The sequence below is a fragment of the Ranitomeya variabilis genome, chromosome 1 (genome assembly GCF_051348905.1).
Source record: "Ranitomeya variabilis isolate aRanVar5 chromosome 1, aRanVar5.hap1, whole genome shotgun sequence".
NCBI classification, from domain to species: Eukaryota; Metazoa; Chordata; class Amphibia; order Anura; family Dendrobatidae; genus Ranitomeya; species Ranitomeya variabilis.
The window spans coordinates 427650196-427664555 of record NC_135232.1 but is presented as its reverse complement, the minus strand read 5'-3'; the positions used below and the strand labels follow the sequence as shown (position 1 = coordinate 427664555).

The following is a 14360-nucleotide window of genomic DNA, read 5'->3' as shown; positions in this document are numbered from 1 at the left end:
CCGTTTTCCAGCATTTAGGTGTACAAACTGCCTTCTGTTAGAGCCAAATATTTCCCATTTTGACTTATCAGTCCATTACACCTGCTGCCATTTTTCTACATCCTAATTCCTATGTTTATGAGCATGGTTGACTCTCTTGGCCTTGTTTCCAGGTATGGCTTTTTCGCAGCAATTCTGGCATGACGACCACTTCTGTCCAAACTTTTCCAAAAAGTAGAGGAGTGTAGCTGGGTCCCACTGGTTGCTGCCAGTTCGAAGCTGGTGGTACAGCTAGACATCTTCTGATTTTGAAGGGAAGTAAGAATGACATCTTTCATCTGCTGTACTAAGTTTCATTGGCCGACCACTATGTCTGCAGTCCTCAATGTTGCCTATTTCTGTCTGGTTCTTCAAAACAGCTTGAACAGCACATCTTGAAACCCTAGTCTACATTAAAATCATTGCCTAGGCGAGTACTTACTGATTAAAAAACTTTGTGTCTCTTTGGTGTGCGCAGTTTTGCCATTGTGAATGAGCTGTGACATTAAAGAAGCATAAGGAGTCCTGGAAGTGAGGATACATCTCTTATTGAGCCCAGATATTAACATCTTTGAGTATGTCTTGGATTACATAAAGAGAGAGAAGGATTTGATCTGTGGTTAGTTCTCCAAGATGTTTGGAGCAACCTTCTTGCTGAGTTCCTTTAAAAACTGTGTGTAAGTCTACCTAGAGGAATTGATCCTTCTTTAAAGGCAAAGGGTGGTCGCACAAAATATTTATATGATTTAATTTCTCTTTTGTTCATTCACTTTGCATTTTGCTGGGATAAAAATAAACTAACACTTCTATTTTTGAAAGCATTATTTGCAGTATTTTTTTTGACAGCTGTTTAAAACTTTTGCACGGTATAGTATATTCCATACAATATATAGAAGATAGTTACATGTATTTTCTGGATTATATAGTGTCTCTTGTGAAATGCACAGTGTATGTGTTGTTGAGTGTAACAGATAGTGTTGAAGTGTGTGGGCAGGCATGTAATACATATATTTAAAAGGACCAGAGAGGGCATTGTGATGGTAGCATAATATAAGCAGGGCTTCTCGAATTGTTTCCCACTCGCACATTTATGTAACAATAAAGGTTTCATTTTCTCTGGTTCTGCTTTGTGGGCAGTTCTACTGCATTCCCAACACTGCATGACTTGTGTCAGCCATAAAGCTGTACCCAAGCGTGGTGGAGACTTATCATTAACCAGCTGAGTGAATTACATTCCAGTCTAATGTGCTGTAGACCTGGATTCGGTGTCTAATATTTTGATTTTACTGTTACCATGACATGCCATAACAATGTGACAATATATTAATGGAAAATGCTACTTGCTAAGGCTACGTTCACATTTGCGTTGTGCGCCGCAGCGCACAACGCAAACAAAAACGCGGCAAAACGCACGCTAAAACGCTGCGTTTTGCGCCGCATGCGTCCTTTTTGGCCGAAAGTTGGACGCAAAAAAAATGCAACTTGAAGCGTTTCTTGCGTCCAACGCTTGCGGCCATGCGGCGCAAAACGCAGCACAACGCATGTCCATGCGCCCCCATGTTAAATATAGGGGCGCATGACGCATGCGGCGCCGCTGCGGCGCCCGACGCTGCGGCGCTGACCGCAAATGTGAACGTAGCCTAATATAGGTGCAGATTAAAATAACAGTCGCCAGCAGAATGCAGGCCTGACGTATAATCATTTAGCGTAAATGGGGTATTTTCTATATATTGCATACTAATTTTACATTGCTATTTATACATGCATATATCTTTGTATTATATGTTATATACTCTTGCAAACTGTGTTTTTAGAAATGAACACCCTCTCTGAAAGGTATCTCAAGTCCTAGCGAGGGAGTCTATATGTTACTTTGCCAAGATTAGATCATTTTAAAGTGGTAACCTGCGCCCTTCAAAAGAAAATCTTAAATAGCACATTTTGTTCATACACCAGCAGTGAAATGGTTTTCAAAGTATTTTGAATGGCAACATATTATGTTGATACAGCCTTAGCTAATTCCCGGATTTTATGGCATGACATAACATTAGTTCCTAAGTTTAACTTTTGCATTTCTTCGACTGTGCTCAAACCTCACACTTGAATAAAAGAATTCCCCGGACACACATCCACTTGCCGTCATCTGCTGGCCACTGGTGAGCCAATCTGCGCAGAAGGGATTTCTGATGAAGAGCCGTAGCATATGTTGTTTGTTTCCTCCTATTTATTTTAACACTGCAAATTACCGACCCACACTATAAAAAAGCCGCGGCTATTTTGTAAAGCTTCACACAACACAGTTACTCGAAAGCCCAATAACATTTAGTATCCTTTATTTCAAACTCAATGACTCTGAAAGGAAACCAGCTGTGGGGAAAAACCGGTCCGCCACGCCTGCCCTAGACATACAGCTGGTTAGTCATTACGGCTCCAGATGTGAAACATAAACTGTAATTATCCCAATGACTAACCAGCATTTGTACACTAAATATAAGTTTGTTCATCTGTTCCAAGGCTGGAGTTAAACGTTGCATGTGTATTATACTGGTTAGGATGCTAGCGACCGCAAAATGAAGAGTTACTATGAAGATGATGAAAAAGTGGGTATCCTAATCACACTACAACACAGAATGATTATTCTCATGCTTGTTCTTACAGCAGGCCATATGGAACGCTGTATACATAGAGCTCAGTGCAAGTAGTGGGTCCACGGTAGCCCCAGACTACAAGTGCAAACATAGCATTACCATACAAGTGTTATGTTCAGAAATTCTATATTACACTGGTATACAGTATATAAAAGTGAAGGGATTTTTTTAATTCGGCACTTTCAAAATACCCTAAATCCATTAAAAATACTGTATATAGTGGAGTATAAGCTGACCCGAATATAAGCCTAATTTTACCACAATAAACTGGGAAAACTTATTGACTCGAGTATAAGCCTGGTATACATTGTCTCCTCATCCCTATCCTGGTATGCATGGCCCCCTCATCCCTATCCTGGTGTGCATGGTCTCCTCATCTCTACCCTGGTATGCATGGTCTCTTCATCTCTACCCTGGTATGCATGGTCTCCTCATCCCCATCCTTGTATGCATGGCCTCCTCATCCCCATCCTTGTATGCATGGCTCCTCATCCCCATCCTTGATGCATGACTTCCTCATCCCTATCCTGGTTTGTATGGCCACCTCATCCCTATCCTGGTGTGCATGGCCCCCTCATACCTATCCTGGTATGCATGGCCCCCTCATCCCTATTCTGGTAAGCATGGCCCCCTCATCTCTATCCTGGTAAACATGGCCCCCGCATTCCTATCCTGGAAAGCATGGCCCCCTCATACCTATCCTGGTATGCACGGCCCCCTCATCCCTATCCTTGTATGCATAGCCCCCTCATCCCCATCCTGGTATGCGTGGCCTCCCCATCCTGGTATGCATGGCCCCCCTCATCCCCATCCTGGTATGCATGGCCCCCTCATCGCTATCCTGATATGCATGGCCCCCATCAGAAAAACATAAAACAAATAAACCATCCTACTTACCTTCCCTGCTCACCCTCGAAGTATCTTGCTCCGATGCCAGCAGCTGATTTATGCTTGGAAGCAGCACATGACAGTGATGTCATGCGCTGCTTACAAGCTGATAACAGCTGCCGGAATACTCAGTGCTCTCCACGCTGGGACTATGTGTGTGGAGAGCAGTACATATTCATTGCCCTTTAGTAGCAGGCACAGTAGCAGCAGCCGCCTGCTTTCTGCAGCAGGCAGGCGATCATGTGTGCCCGCTACTAATGAGAATTAATATTTACTTCCCTCCACGCCCATGGGAGTGGAGGGCAGTGAATATTCGTTCCCTTAAGTAACAGCCACACATGATCGCTTGGCTGCTGCAGGAAGCCGGCGTCTGCGATTACTGTGGACGCTATTAAAGAGAATTGAATATTCACTGCTCATTAGCACAGGCTTTAGCCACAGCAGCCGATCCTGCCTACTGTGACCCGCTGTTCCACCGCTGCCACTACCCCCCTCCAACTTGTGGGACCCTCACTCGAGAATAAGCTGAGGGGGGCTTTTTCAGAAAAAAAATATGCTGAAAAACTCTGCTTATACGGTACCTTGGCATCTGCAAAAACATTTTTTTAGACCTGTGGATAATCTATATGATACATTACACATAAAATTGGTACAACACAAGTGTTGCGTCAAAATGTTCAGTGATCACACTAAGGAGACAATCCTGAGCATCTATACATCTATGTTCGAGCTAAAGGGGGATGGGATTCAGTAATTTACATACAACTTGATGGATGACCATGAGCTAAGGGCATTTAAACTGAAAGATAATTGTTAACTATCGTTTCACGATTATCTTCCCATGCAAACAGACTGACGATTATCAGATTATCAGATGCATGAGAAAAACGCTCATTTGATGTTTTGTGCTGCACAAAAGATCATCATTCTTGGCGGTGCATGGTCCTGCTAATGGCAGCCTATGGGCACAGTGAGATCTAGTACAGATTACTCAGTGTGCATCACTTACTTTTTTCTGCTTGTGTAAACATGTATTTAAATGATTGCCAATCTGTATTGTGCATTGTGCTACCAGAGATTCTATGTAAATACACCTTTAGGTAGGGCAGTGCAAACAATCACTGACATTAGAAGGAACTGTTGCCAATAACACCTTAAGGTACCTTCACACGAAGCGACGCTGCAGCGATAGCGACAACGATGTCGATCGCTGCAGCGTCGCTGTTTGGTCGCTGGAGAGCTGTCACACAGACCGCTCTCCAGCGATCAACTATGCCGAGGTCCCCTGGTAACCAGGGTAAACATCGGGTTGCTAAGCGCAGGGCCGCGCTTAGTAACCCGATGTTTACCCTGGTTACCAGCGTAAAATCTAAAAAAAACAAACAGCACATACTTACATTCACGTCCCCCGGCGTCCACTTCCTGACTGACTGAGCGCCGTACAGTGAGAGCAGAGCGGTGACGTCACCGCTGTGCTGCTTTCACTTTCACTTTGCGGCGCTGAGTCAGAGGAGGAAGCAGACTGCAGGGGACGCAATGTGAGTATGTGCTGTTTGTTTTTTTTACATTTTACGCTAGTAACCAGGGTAAACATCGGGTAACTAAGCGCGGCCCTGCGCTTAGTAACCCGATGTTTACCCTGGTTACCAGTGTAAAATATCGCTGGTATCGTTGCTTTTGCTTTCAAACACAACGATACACGGCGATCGGACGACCAAATAAAGTTCTGGACTTTATTCAGCGACCAGCGACATCACAGCAGGATCCTGATCGCTGCTGCGTGTCAAACGAAACGATATCGCTAGCGAGGACGCTGCAACGTCACGGATTGCTAGCGATATCGTTATAATGTCGTTTCGTGTGAAGGTACCTTTAGGGTACTGTCACACTCTGCAACTTTCCAACGATCACGACCAGCGATACGACCTGGCCGTGATTGTTGGAAAGTCGTTGTGTGGTCGCTGGGGAGCTGTCACACAGACCGCTCTCCAGCGACCAAAGATGCCGAAGGCCCCGGGTAACCAGGGTAAACATCGGGTTACTAAGCGCAGGGCCGCGCTTAGTAACCCGATGTTTACCCTGGTTACCATCGTAAAAGTAAAAAAAAAAAAAAACAGTACATACTCACATTTCGGTGTCTGTCAGGTCCCTTGCCGTCTGCTTCCCGCTCTGACTGAGTGCCGCCGTAAAGTGAAAGCAGATCACAGCGGTGACGTCACCGCTGTGCTCTGTACTGCCTTATGGCCGGGAGTCAGTCAGAGCGGGAAGCAGACGGCAAGGGACCTGACGGACACCGGAATGTGAGTATGTACTGTTTGTTTTTTTTTACTTTTACGATGGTAACCAGGGTAAACATCGGGTTACTAAGCGCGGCCCTGCGCTTAGTAACCCGATGTTTACCCTGGTTACAAGCGAACGCATCGTTGGATCGGTGTCACACACACCGATCCAACGATGACAGCGGGAGATCCAGCGACGAAAGAAAGTTCCAAACGATCTGCTACGACGTACGATTCTCAGCAGGGTCCCTGATCGCTGCTGCGTGTCAGACACAGCGATATCGTATGGATATCCCTGGAACGTCACAGATCGTACCGTCGTAGCGATGTGAGACAGTACCCTTACAGTCATAGCCAAAAGTGTTGGCACCATTGAAATTGTACCAAAAAAATCAGAATTTCTCCCGGAAAATTATTGAAATTACACGTTTTGTTATATACGTTTATTTCCTTTGTGTGCATTGGAACAACAAAAGAAACCTCATTGCTGGCCACTTCAGAACTCTCCAGCGCATTCTTTACATCCACTTTTGGGTGCTTCTTGAAGTATATTCGGGGTCATTGTCCTGTTGGAAGACCCATAACATAGGACACAAAGCTGGTTTTCTACAAAGCCCCTGACCCCTCCCTGAACTAAAGCGTCTTTAGTTTCAGGGTAGGGGCTAGTCCCTGTGATGTACACTAGCAAAACGGTGGTGTTACAATACATGGCAGAGTCCAGTGACGTCATCTGCGATGATCTCCTGCACACCGGGTACTCTAACACTGCTGTGGTGCAGGCTCCTTACTGCAGGTCTGAGCTGACAAGAGAGCGGAGGCTGTCACTGTGCACATCGCACAGAGCAGGGACTAGCCCAGCACCTGAAACAAGTGTCACTGATGACGCATCATTTCAGCCTCTGCACCCTGCTCTGATAACACTTCATTTGATTATCCCAGGATGCAATGGGGGCTCTCAAACAATCATCAGACAGGAAGTAAAAAAAAATAGACTAGCAGTTATATAGTGCAGTTAGGGGATGGTAGGGAATTTTTAACTCAAGTATATTGCAAAATAGGTTAGATTATGGCATCAAATAGATAGGGATTTAGATAAAAATGTACTTTCAGCTTGGACCACCCCTTTAATAGAGCAATATGTCTGAACTGGAAAAAAAAACTACAGAGGTACAGCTCCAATAAGTTTTGCTCATCTGTGGTACTTCTGCTAATAGCATACCCACTATCTAGTCCATAAGTAGTGCAGGTTTGACAAGTGAAATATGGGGTCTTGCGAGATCTGTTACTCCAGAATGATTTAGTTGTGCAAGCAATGGGTTTCAGAATGTATTCATATCAGGTCAATATTGACAAAGTACATTCACCTGCTTGTCAATTCTCAACATCATTGTGGAGTAGCAGCGTCCAAGACAACCCCATACAGATCTATGTCCAGCCCATAGCCCTGAACAGCTCATTTACATATAAGAAAAACATGGATTTCCCTGGAACAAGACATCGGATTGCAAATATTAAGGTATGATTTTATTCAGCTTCCTATGACCTATATGTCCATATAGACCGCTTGGGAGGGACGATCCTACCGACACCAAATCATTTACAATGTGAATGTAATTGTACTGACAGTCAGACTGTTATTCATATTACATTGGTATCCATTGAATTATTTTGTGTCCTTTCCCCCCTGGTACAGGACAGGAAATGAAATGAAAACAGTTTGGTCAGAGAACGATACCATTTCAATTCACATCAAGCCTATCTGTAGAAAATGAAAATGCTAGTAAAAAGAACTGAGGATTTTCCTTGTGGTTACTCTGTGCACATTCTGTCATCTTTCCCAGGAAAACATATCAAACCTTTCCGATATTGCACACCAGGCACTGGCGCAGACAGAGCAGGTCTACTTAGTGAGGACTGACCTGCATCGTGAGAGCTGAGCTATGTAACACTATCCGCAAACAGCAGCTGGTGGGAAGACATGAAAGAGGAGGAAGCCGGGACAACACCAATGACTGGAGGCACTGTCCTCCACCTGGGACTGAACCGCTCATTAATAATTATGTACCACTCAGCTCTGTGACTGATGGAGCTCTCACCTGTCACATCTGCCGCCTCGGGAAGAAGCTAACAATGATACTGGGCTTTGCTCACATTCTCATGCCTCAAACAAGGACTTTACGCCATCTCTTTTCATGTTAGGAAACAAGTGTCTAAAGGTGTCCATCATGTGTTATTTATTTGGGTTTCTGCATCCAGGTTTATAAGGAAATCCTGCAGAAAGAAATCTACCAAGCAGTACAGGAACTTCTCAGTATGTTGTACATCGATGACGCCCAGAAGTCCTCTTCCTGGAAAGACCCGTTTAATGGTGTAGTTAGGCCTGATAGATCATATTGATGATGATTTGATTGTAATGTGTCTGCGAGCTTGGGCCGCACAGTAATGACTGCATGGAAAATAGAAGTGGCTAATGCTGCATATCTCTTCTAATTTCCCTTGTGTGTACGACATCCTCAATTAAGGCTGCCAGAAATCTTTGGAGACAATGGAATTTTGAATCCATTCATATAGTGAGGCAATTAGTAAACCAGAAAATCAAACTAAGTAGGCTCTATGAACCATAGGTTGCTCGTTACAGTACAGGGATATACACAGACTTGTTTCTGTATGACATCTGCGTGTTAGTACGTTGCAAATGCGACTTTCATACAACTGTCGTGCCACAATATAGGTTCCAATAGAATTGCAAATTTGATTAGTATCCATGGGGTGAAGTTTGGCACAAGAGGAACTGTGGCTTCCAATGCCTCTAGTGTTGCACCACAGCACCCTCCGTTCATTGGGTTTCAGTGGTAACACGTCCAATAGGTCACTTAGCTAATCATGCCTCCAATGGTCGGCAAGTCACAGCAGCATGTAACCTAAATACATCTCTCGGCAATACGTCTCTCTGTGTCAGGCTTATATGCTGTCAAAAATCATCTTAAACATCACGTGTGCTGGTGTACGTCTGCAGATTGACTTCAAAATCCCAGCCAAAGAATTCTGTCATCATACTGCTAGTGCTTGTCCACACGTTTCTTGGTGTGGATTTCGGAGTCAATCCACCTAGGAAACTAACTTCAAAAACTCTAACTACTTTCAGGTTTCACTTATAAATTTAAAAGCCAAAAACTCACATAAAAAAGTGCAAGGTGCATATTACAAACAGACACACTGTGTGTCTGTTTGTAATATGCACCTTGCACTTTTTTATGTGAGTTTTTGGCTTTTAAATTTATAAGTAAAAGTTATATTTTATCCTATATAAGTTCTTGATAAAAAATTTTTTTGGATAATACCATCGGCTGATTAATACTTTCAGGTTTCCCAAAGACGATAAACGTCAGTGTGGTCCATGTCTGCTCTATAGTGGCGTTCCAAAATATCAGTACATAGTAGAGCAGATGACTGCAGTTGTGCAGCTGTGGGAGCGGGAGCTGGCTGTCAGACACAGCCGAACTCCCCACAGAGAAAGAACACAGCAATGTGTATACAGTAATATGAAGCGCTAATGCTGTTTTCTCCTCCAGACCCAGTGGTCAAGAAGGGAAGAAACAGAGGCTAGGAGACCCAGTCAGCTCTGCTGTGCAGTCTAGAGGCTGTATTTCCATTGTGACTGAGGCTAATGTATCAGCCCCAGTTACATGGGAATGAGATGAAAAAAAAGTAGTTGAATGTTGAAATGCCCCAAAAGGTCTTTAAACTCTTCACGACATATGACGTATATTTACGTCATATGTCAAGTCCCTGCTCAGGACTTGACATATTAGCTGTCATGAGCCTTGAACAGCCGTGGGTGGATCGGAGCTGTCAACCAGTTAAATCCCGCTATCAATCTCAGACAGCGGGATTTAACAAGCGCCAGCATCACAAATCCGGTCAATCAGCGCCCCGTCACATGATCGTGGCTGGCGTTCATAGGAGATTGTAATTTCTGCTGTACACAGGAGTGCTGAAGTTTCCTAAGGGGACTATTAAATACTATAAAAAGTGAGGAAAACCCACCCCACTTTTGCCCCATTGTAAATAAAGCAATTAAAATAAATAGACATACAGTCATGACCGAAAATGTTGGAACCCTTTAAATGGTTCCAGAAAATGTGTTTCTCCCAAGAAATTATAGCAATTACTTATGTTTTGTTATACACATGTTTATTTCTGTTCTGTGTATTGGAACAATACAAAAAACAGAGAAAAAAAAGCAAATTGGACATTATTTTACACAAAACCCCCAAAATGGGCCCGACAAAATTGTTGGCACCCTCAACTTAATATTTGGTTGCACAACCTTTGATATAAATAACTGCAATCAATTGCTTCCTATAACCATCAAAGAGCTTCTTACACCTCTCAACTATTTTTAACTATACTTGAAGAGTGCCATCTCCCACCAGCAATTTTAAGATCTCTCTGATCAATGGGATTTAGATCCTGACTCATTGCTGGTCACTTCACAACTCTCCAGCACTTTGTTTCCATCCATTTCTAGGTTTTTTTTAAGTATGTTTGGGGTCATTGTCCTACTGGAAGATCCATGACCTAGGACGAACACCTAGCTTTCTGACACTGGGCACTACATTGCGACCAAAATCCTTTGGTAATCTTCAGATTTCATGATGCCTTGCACACAGTCAAAGCACCCTGTGCCAGAGGCAGCAAAACAGCCTTAAAACATATTTGAACTTCAACCATATTTGACTGTAGGTACTGTGTTGTGTTCTTTTCTTTATTAGGCCTCATTCTGATTTTGGTAAACAGCAGAAAGATGTGTTTTACAAAAAAGCTCTATCTTGGTCTCATCTATCCACAAGACGCTTTTCCAAAGGAATTTTGGCTTATTCACGTACACTTTGGCAAACTGCAGTCTGGCTTTTTTATTTCTCTGTGTCAGCAGTGGGGTCCTCTTGGGTCTGCTGCCATAGTGTTTCATTTCATTCAAATGTTGATGGACAGTTCACGCTAGCACTGATGTACCATGAGCCTGCAGGACAGCTTGAATTTCTTTGGAACTTGATTGGGGCTGCTTATCCACCATCTGGACAATCCTGCATTGCAACCTTTCATCGATTTTTCTCTTCCGTCCACATCCAGGGAGATTAGCCTGCATATTACCTGGTCAGTTTTACCAAATAGTGAACATGGTAAATAAAAATAGCCAAAAACAACTGTGGAATTGCACTTTTTTTGTAAATTCACTGCACTTGGATTTTTTTTCGTGTTTTCCTGTAAATTAATGGTGCCATTTAAAAGTACAACTCGTCCTGAAAACTCGTTCATTCGATATGAACTCCGCTCAACTTTAGCACGTCACCACGAGGCACTGAGCTGAGCAAGCATGCACAGCTCAGTGCCTTTGCTAGATGGCAGGCTGTATAGTCGCATCATGCAACAATGCAGCCTGCCAGCTAGATGTAGCAGAGCTAGACGTGTCGCAGGACAATGGGATTTTCTTCTCATCAGACAGGTGAGGAATATGGTTGTTTATGATTTTATTTCTTTTACAGGTGACATTGGCTTTAGTGCTTTGGACGTACAACTGTTTTTGTTGAAAGAAAGGACTCTATTCTGGGTGTTATTTTTTTCACAATTTGACTATGGGGTTAGTAATGGGGGCGTCTTATAGATGCCTCTCCATTACTAACCTTTGGGCTTAATGTCATCTGACATTACAAAGGTGACATCAACCCCAATATTATCACCCCACTTGCCACCGCACCAGGGCAAGTGGGAAGAGCGAGGCCAAGTGCCACATTTAGCGCATCTTATGAATGCGCAATTTCTGGGGCGGCTAATAGATGATGTTTTTAGCGGGGCCAATATTCATGGCCACTTCCTAGGCTATTAATATCAGCCCTCTGCTATCTGCCTAGCCTTTGCTGGTTATTAATTACCATACGTAATTTTCTTTTTGGGGTCACCCATTTTAATAACCAATAAAGGTTAAGTATACAGCTGTGAGCTGATATTAACCCCTTACTGACCTCGGACGGGATAGTACGTCCGAGGTCAGCTCCCCTGCTTTCATGCAGGGCTCCGCGGTGAGCCCGCATCAAAGCCGGGACATGTCAGCTGTTTTGAACAGCTGACATGTGCCCGCAATAGCGGCGGGTGAAATCGCGATTCATCCGCCGCTATTAACTAGTTAAATGCCGCTGTCAAACGCAGACAGCGGCATTTAACTACCGCATCCGGCCGGGCGGCCGGAAATGACGTCATCGCCGACCCCCGTCACATGATCGGAGGTCGGCGATGCTTCTCCATTGTAACCATAGAGGTCCTTGAGACCTCTATGGTTACTGATCTCCGGCAGCTGTGAGCGCCACCCTGTGGTCGGCGCTCACAGCACACCTGATTTTCTGCTGCATAGCAGCGATCTGATGATCGCTGTTATGTAGCAGAGCCGATCGTGCTGTGCCTGATTCTAGCCTCCCATGGAGGCTATTGAAGCATGGCAAAAGTTTAAAAAAAAAGTGAAAAAAAATATAAAAGTTTAAATCACCCCCCTTTCGCCCCAATCAAAATAAATCAATTAAAAAAAAATCAAACCTACACATATTTGGTATCGCCGCGTTCAGAATCGCCCGATCTATCAATAAAAAAAAAGCATTAACCTGACCGCTAAATGGCGTAACGAGAAAAAAATTTGAAACGCCAGAATTACGTTTTTTTGGTCGCCGCGACATTGCATTAAAATGCAATAACGGGCGATCAAAAGAACGTATCTGCACCAAAATGGTATCAGTAAAAACGCCAGCTTGGCACGCAAAAAATAAGCCCTCACCCAACCCCAGATCATGAAAAATGGAGACGCTACGAGTATTGGAAAATGGCACTTTTTTTTTTTTTTTTTGCAAAGTTTGGAATTTGTTTTCACCACTTAGATAAAAAATAACCTAGTCATGTTAGGTGTCTATGAACTCGTAATGACCTGGAGAATCATAATGACAGGTCAGTTTTAGCATTTAGTGAACCTAGCAAAAAAGCCAAACAAAAAACAAGTGTGGGATTGCACTTTTTTGCAATTTCACCGCACTTGGAATTTTTTTCCCTTTTTCTAGTACAAAACATGGTAAAACCAATGATGTCGTTCAAAAGTACAACTCGTCCCGCAAAAAATAAGCCCTCACATGGCCAAATTGACGGAAAAATAAAAAAGTTATGGCTCTGGGAAGGAGGGGAGTGAAAAACGAACACGGGAAAACGGAAAATCCCAAGGTCATGAAGAGGTGGGAAGCTCCATGGGTATTACCCCCTTCTCAGGCTATAAATATCTGCCCCCAGCTGCCTGCTGATTAATAAAATTTCAAGGGACCCCATGACATTTTTTCCAGAAAATTACTAAAAAAATACATGTACAGTTAGCTACACAGGCAAAGCCCTGATTATATATCTCAATCATATATTTATATCTATCTAATATATATATATATATATATATATATATATATATATATATATATATATATTTTTTTTTTTTCCCTTTAAAAACTATGTGTAAATGATAGACAATTACTCTTTGTAAAAGCTCACATTAAAATCGCATTGCAATCGGATGGCATTCGCATGTAAATTGGATGTCATTCGGATGCTAGGTGATAAAAATCGCATTGTACTCCCAAGAAAATCACATGACACCTGCATGACACTCATCTCACTTTTCTGGACCAATATCGGACCGTTTTTTGTTTTTTTTAGGTATGAGCCCTAGAAGTGACACATTGCTGTAATCAGTCTCAACCCCTACATCTTGCTGCTCTCAGATAAAATTGCAAAATCCTGCAGAGAGATCCCCTTTAATTGAATCTTCCTTGACTGGCAGCGCTCACTTTATAAGTGAAATTGCTGTCTCAATTGAAAGCATGGACATATGCTGATAGTTCGAGTGCCAGCGCATGCGCAAAGCAGAACATAGAGAGGCTCCAGGAATAACACATTTTATACTGACAGACGACCTTTACATGTCATACAGGGCATACAGAGTTTTCTATCAAATTCCAGGAATATGGAGCTTTTCCATTGATTCTTGGAGGTAGTGCCTTGCATAAAGCACCTCACAGAACGCTGTATGCCAGAAAATCAATGAGATGGATTTAAGATGAAAGTGCATGAAATTTATTTTAGCTTACCAGTGGTTCTAGCTCCTTTCGATCTATGAGATTCAGTTCTGTTACAAAGTAGTAAAAGTGCTTGTAGCAGGTATTAACATGCGCTTCTGCTCCCATGAGTAGGATGCGGTCAAAGTGATGAATGTATACATGGACAAACACACGGAATAGTCTGCACAAGATTTTCTTGCAGATCTGGAGGAAGTTCTTTGGGAAAGGGACTCCTAACAAAAAAAAAAACAAATAATGTGCATGTTCAATGGTATCTATAATAATTTTTTCAAATTATCACATTAACATGAGCTGTCAAATATATTTCTGGAAGTGATCACAAAATAGTATATACTTGTATTCTAAATATCAGGAAAGAGAAAACAAAT

At 42.9% G+C, this 14360-nt stretch overlaps 1 protein-coding gene across 2 annotated transcripts in view; it reads right to left on the bottom strand.

Annotated features, from left to right (window-relative positions):
- The window catches only part of MOB3B (MOB kinase activator 3B), a 116579-nt gene that overhangs the window by 40100 nt on the left and 62119 nt on the right, over window positions 1–14360 (bottom strand). For both annotated transcript variants that reach the window (XM_077249270.1, XM_077249271.1), the window contains exon 3: window positions 14002–14204. In XM_077249270.1, coding sequence (XP_077105385.1) covers window positions 14002–14204 — 203 coding nt within the window. The remainder of the gene's footprint in view (window positions 1–14001; window positions 14205–14360) is intronic.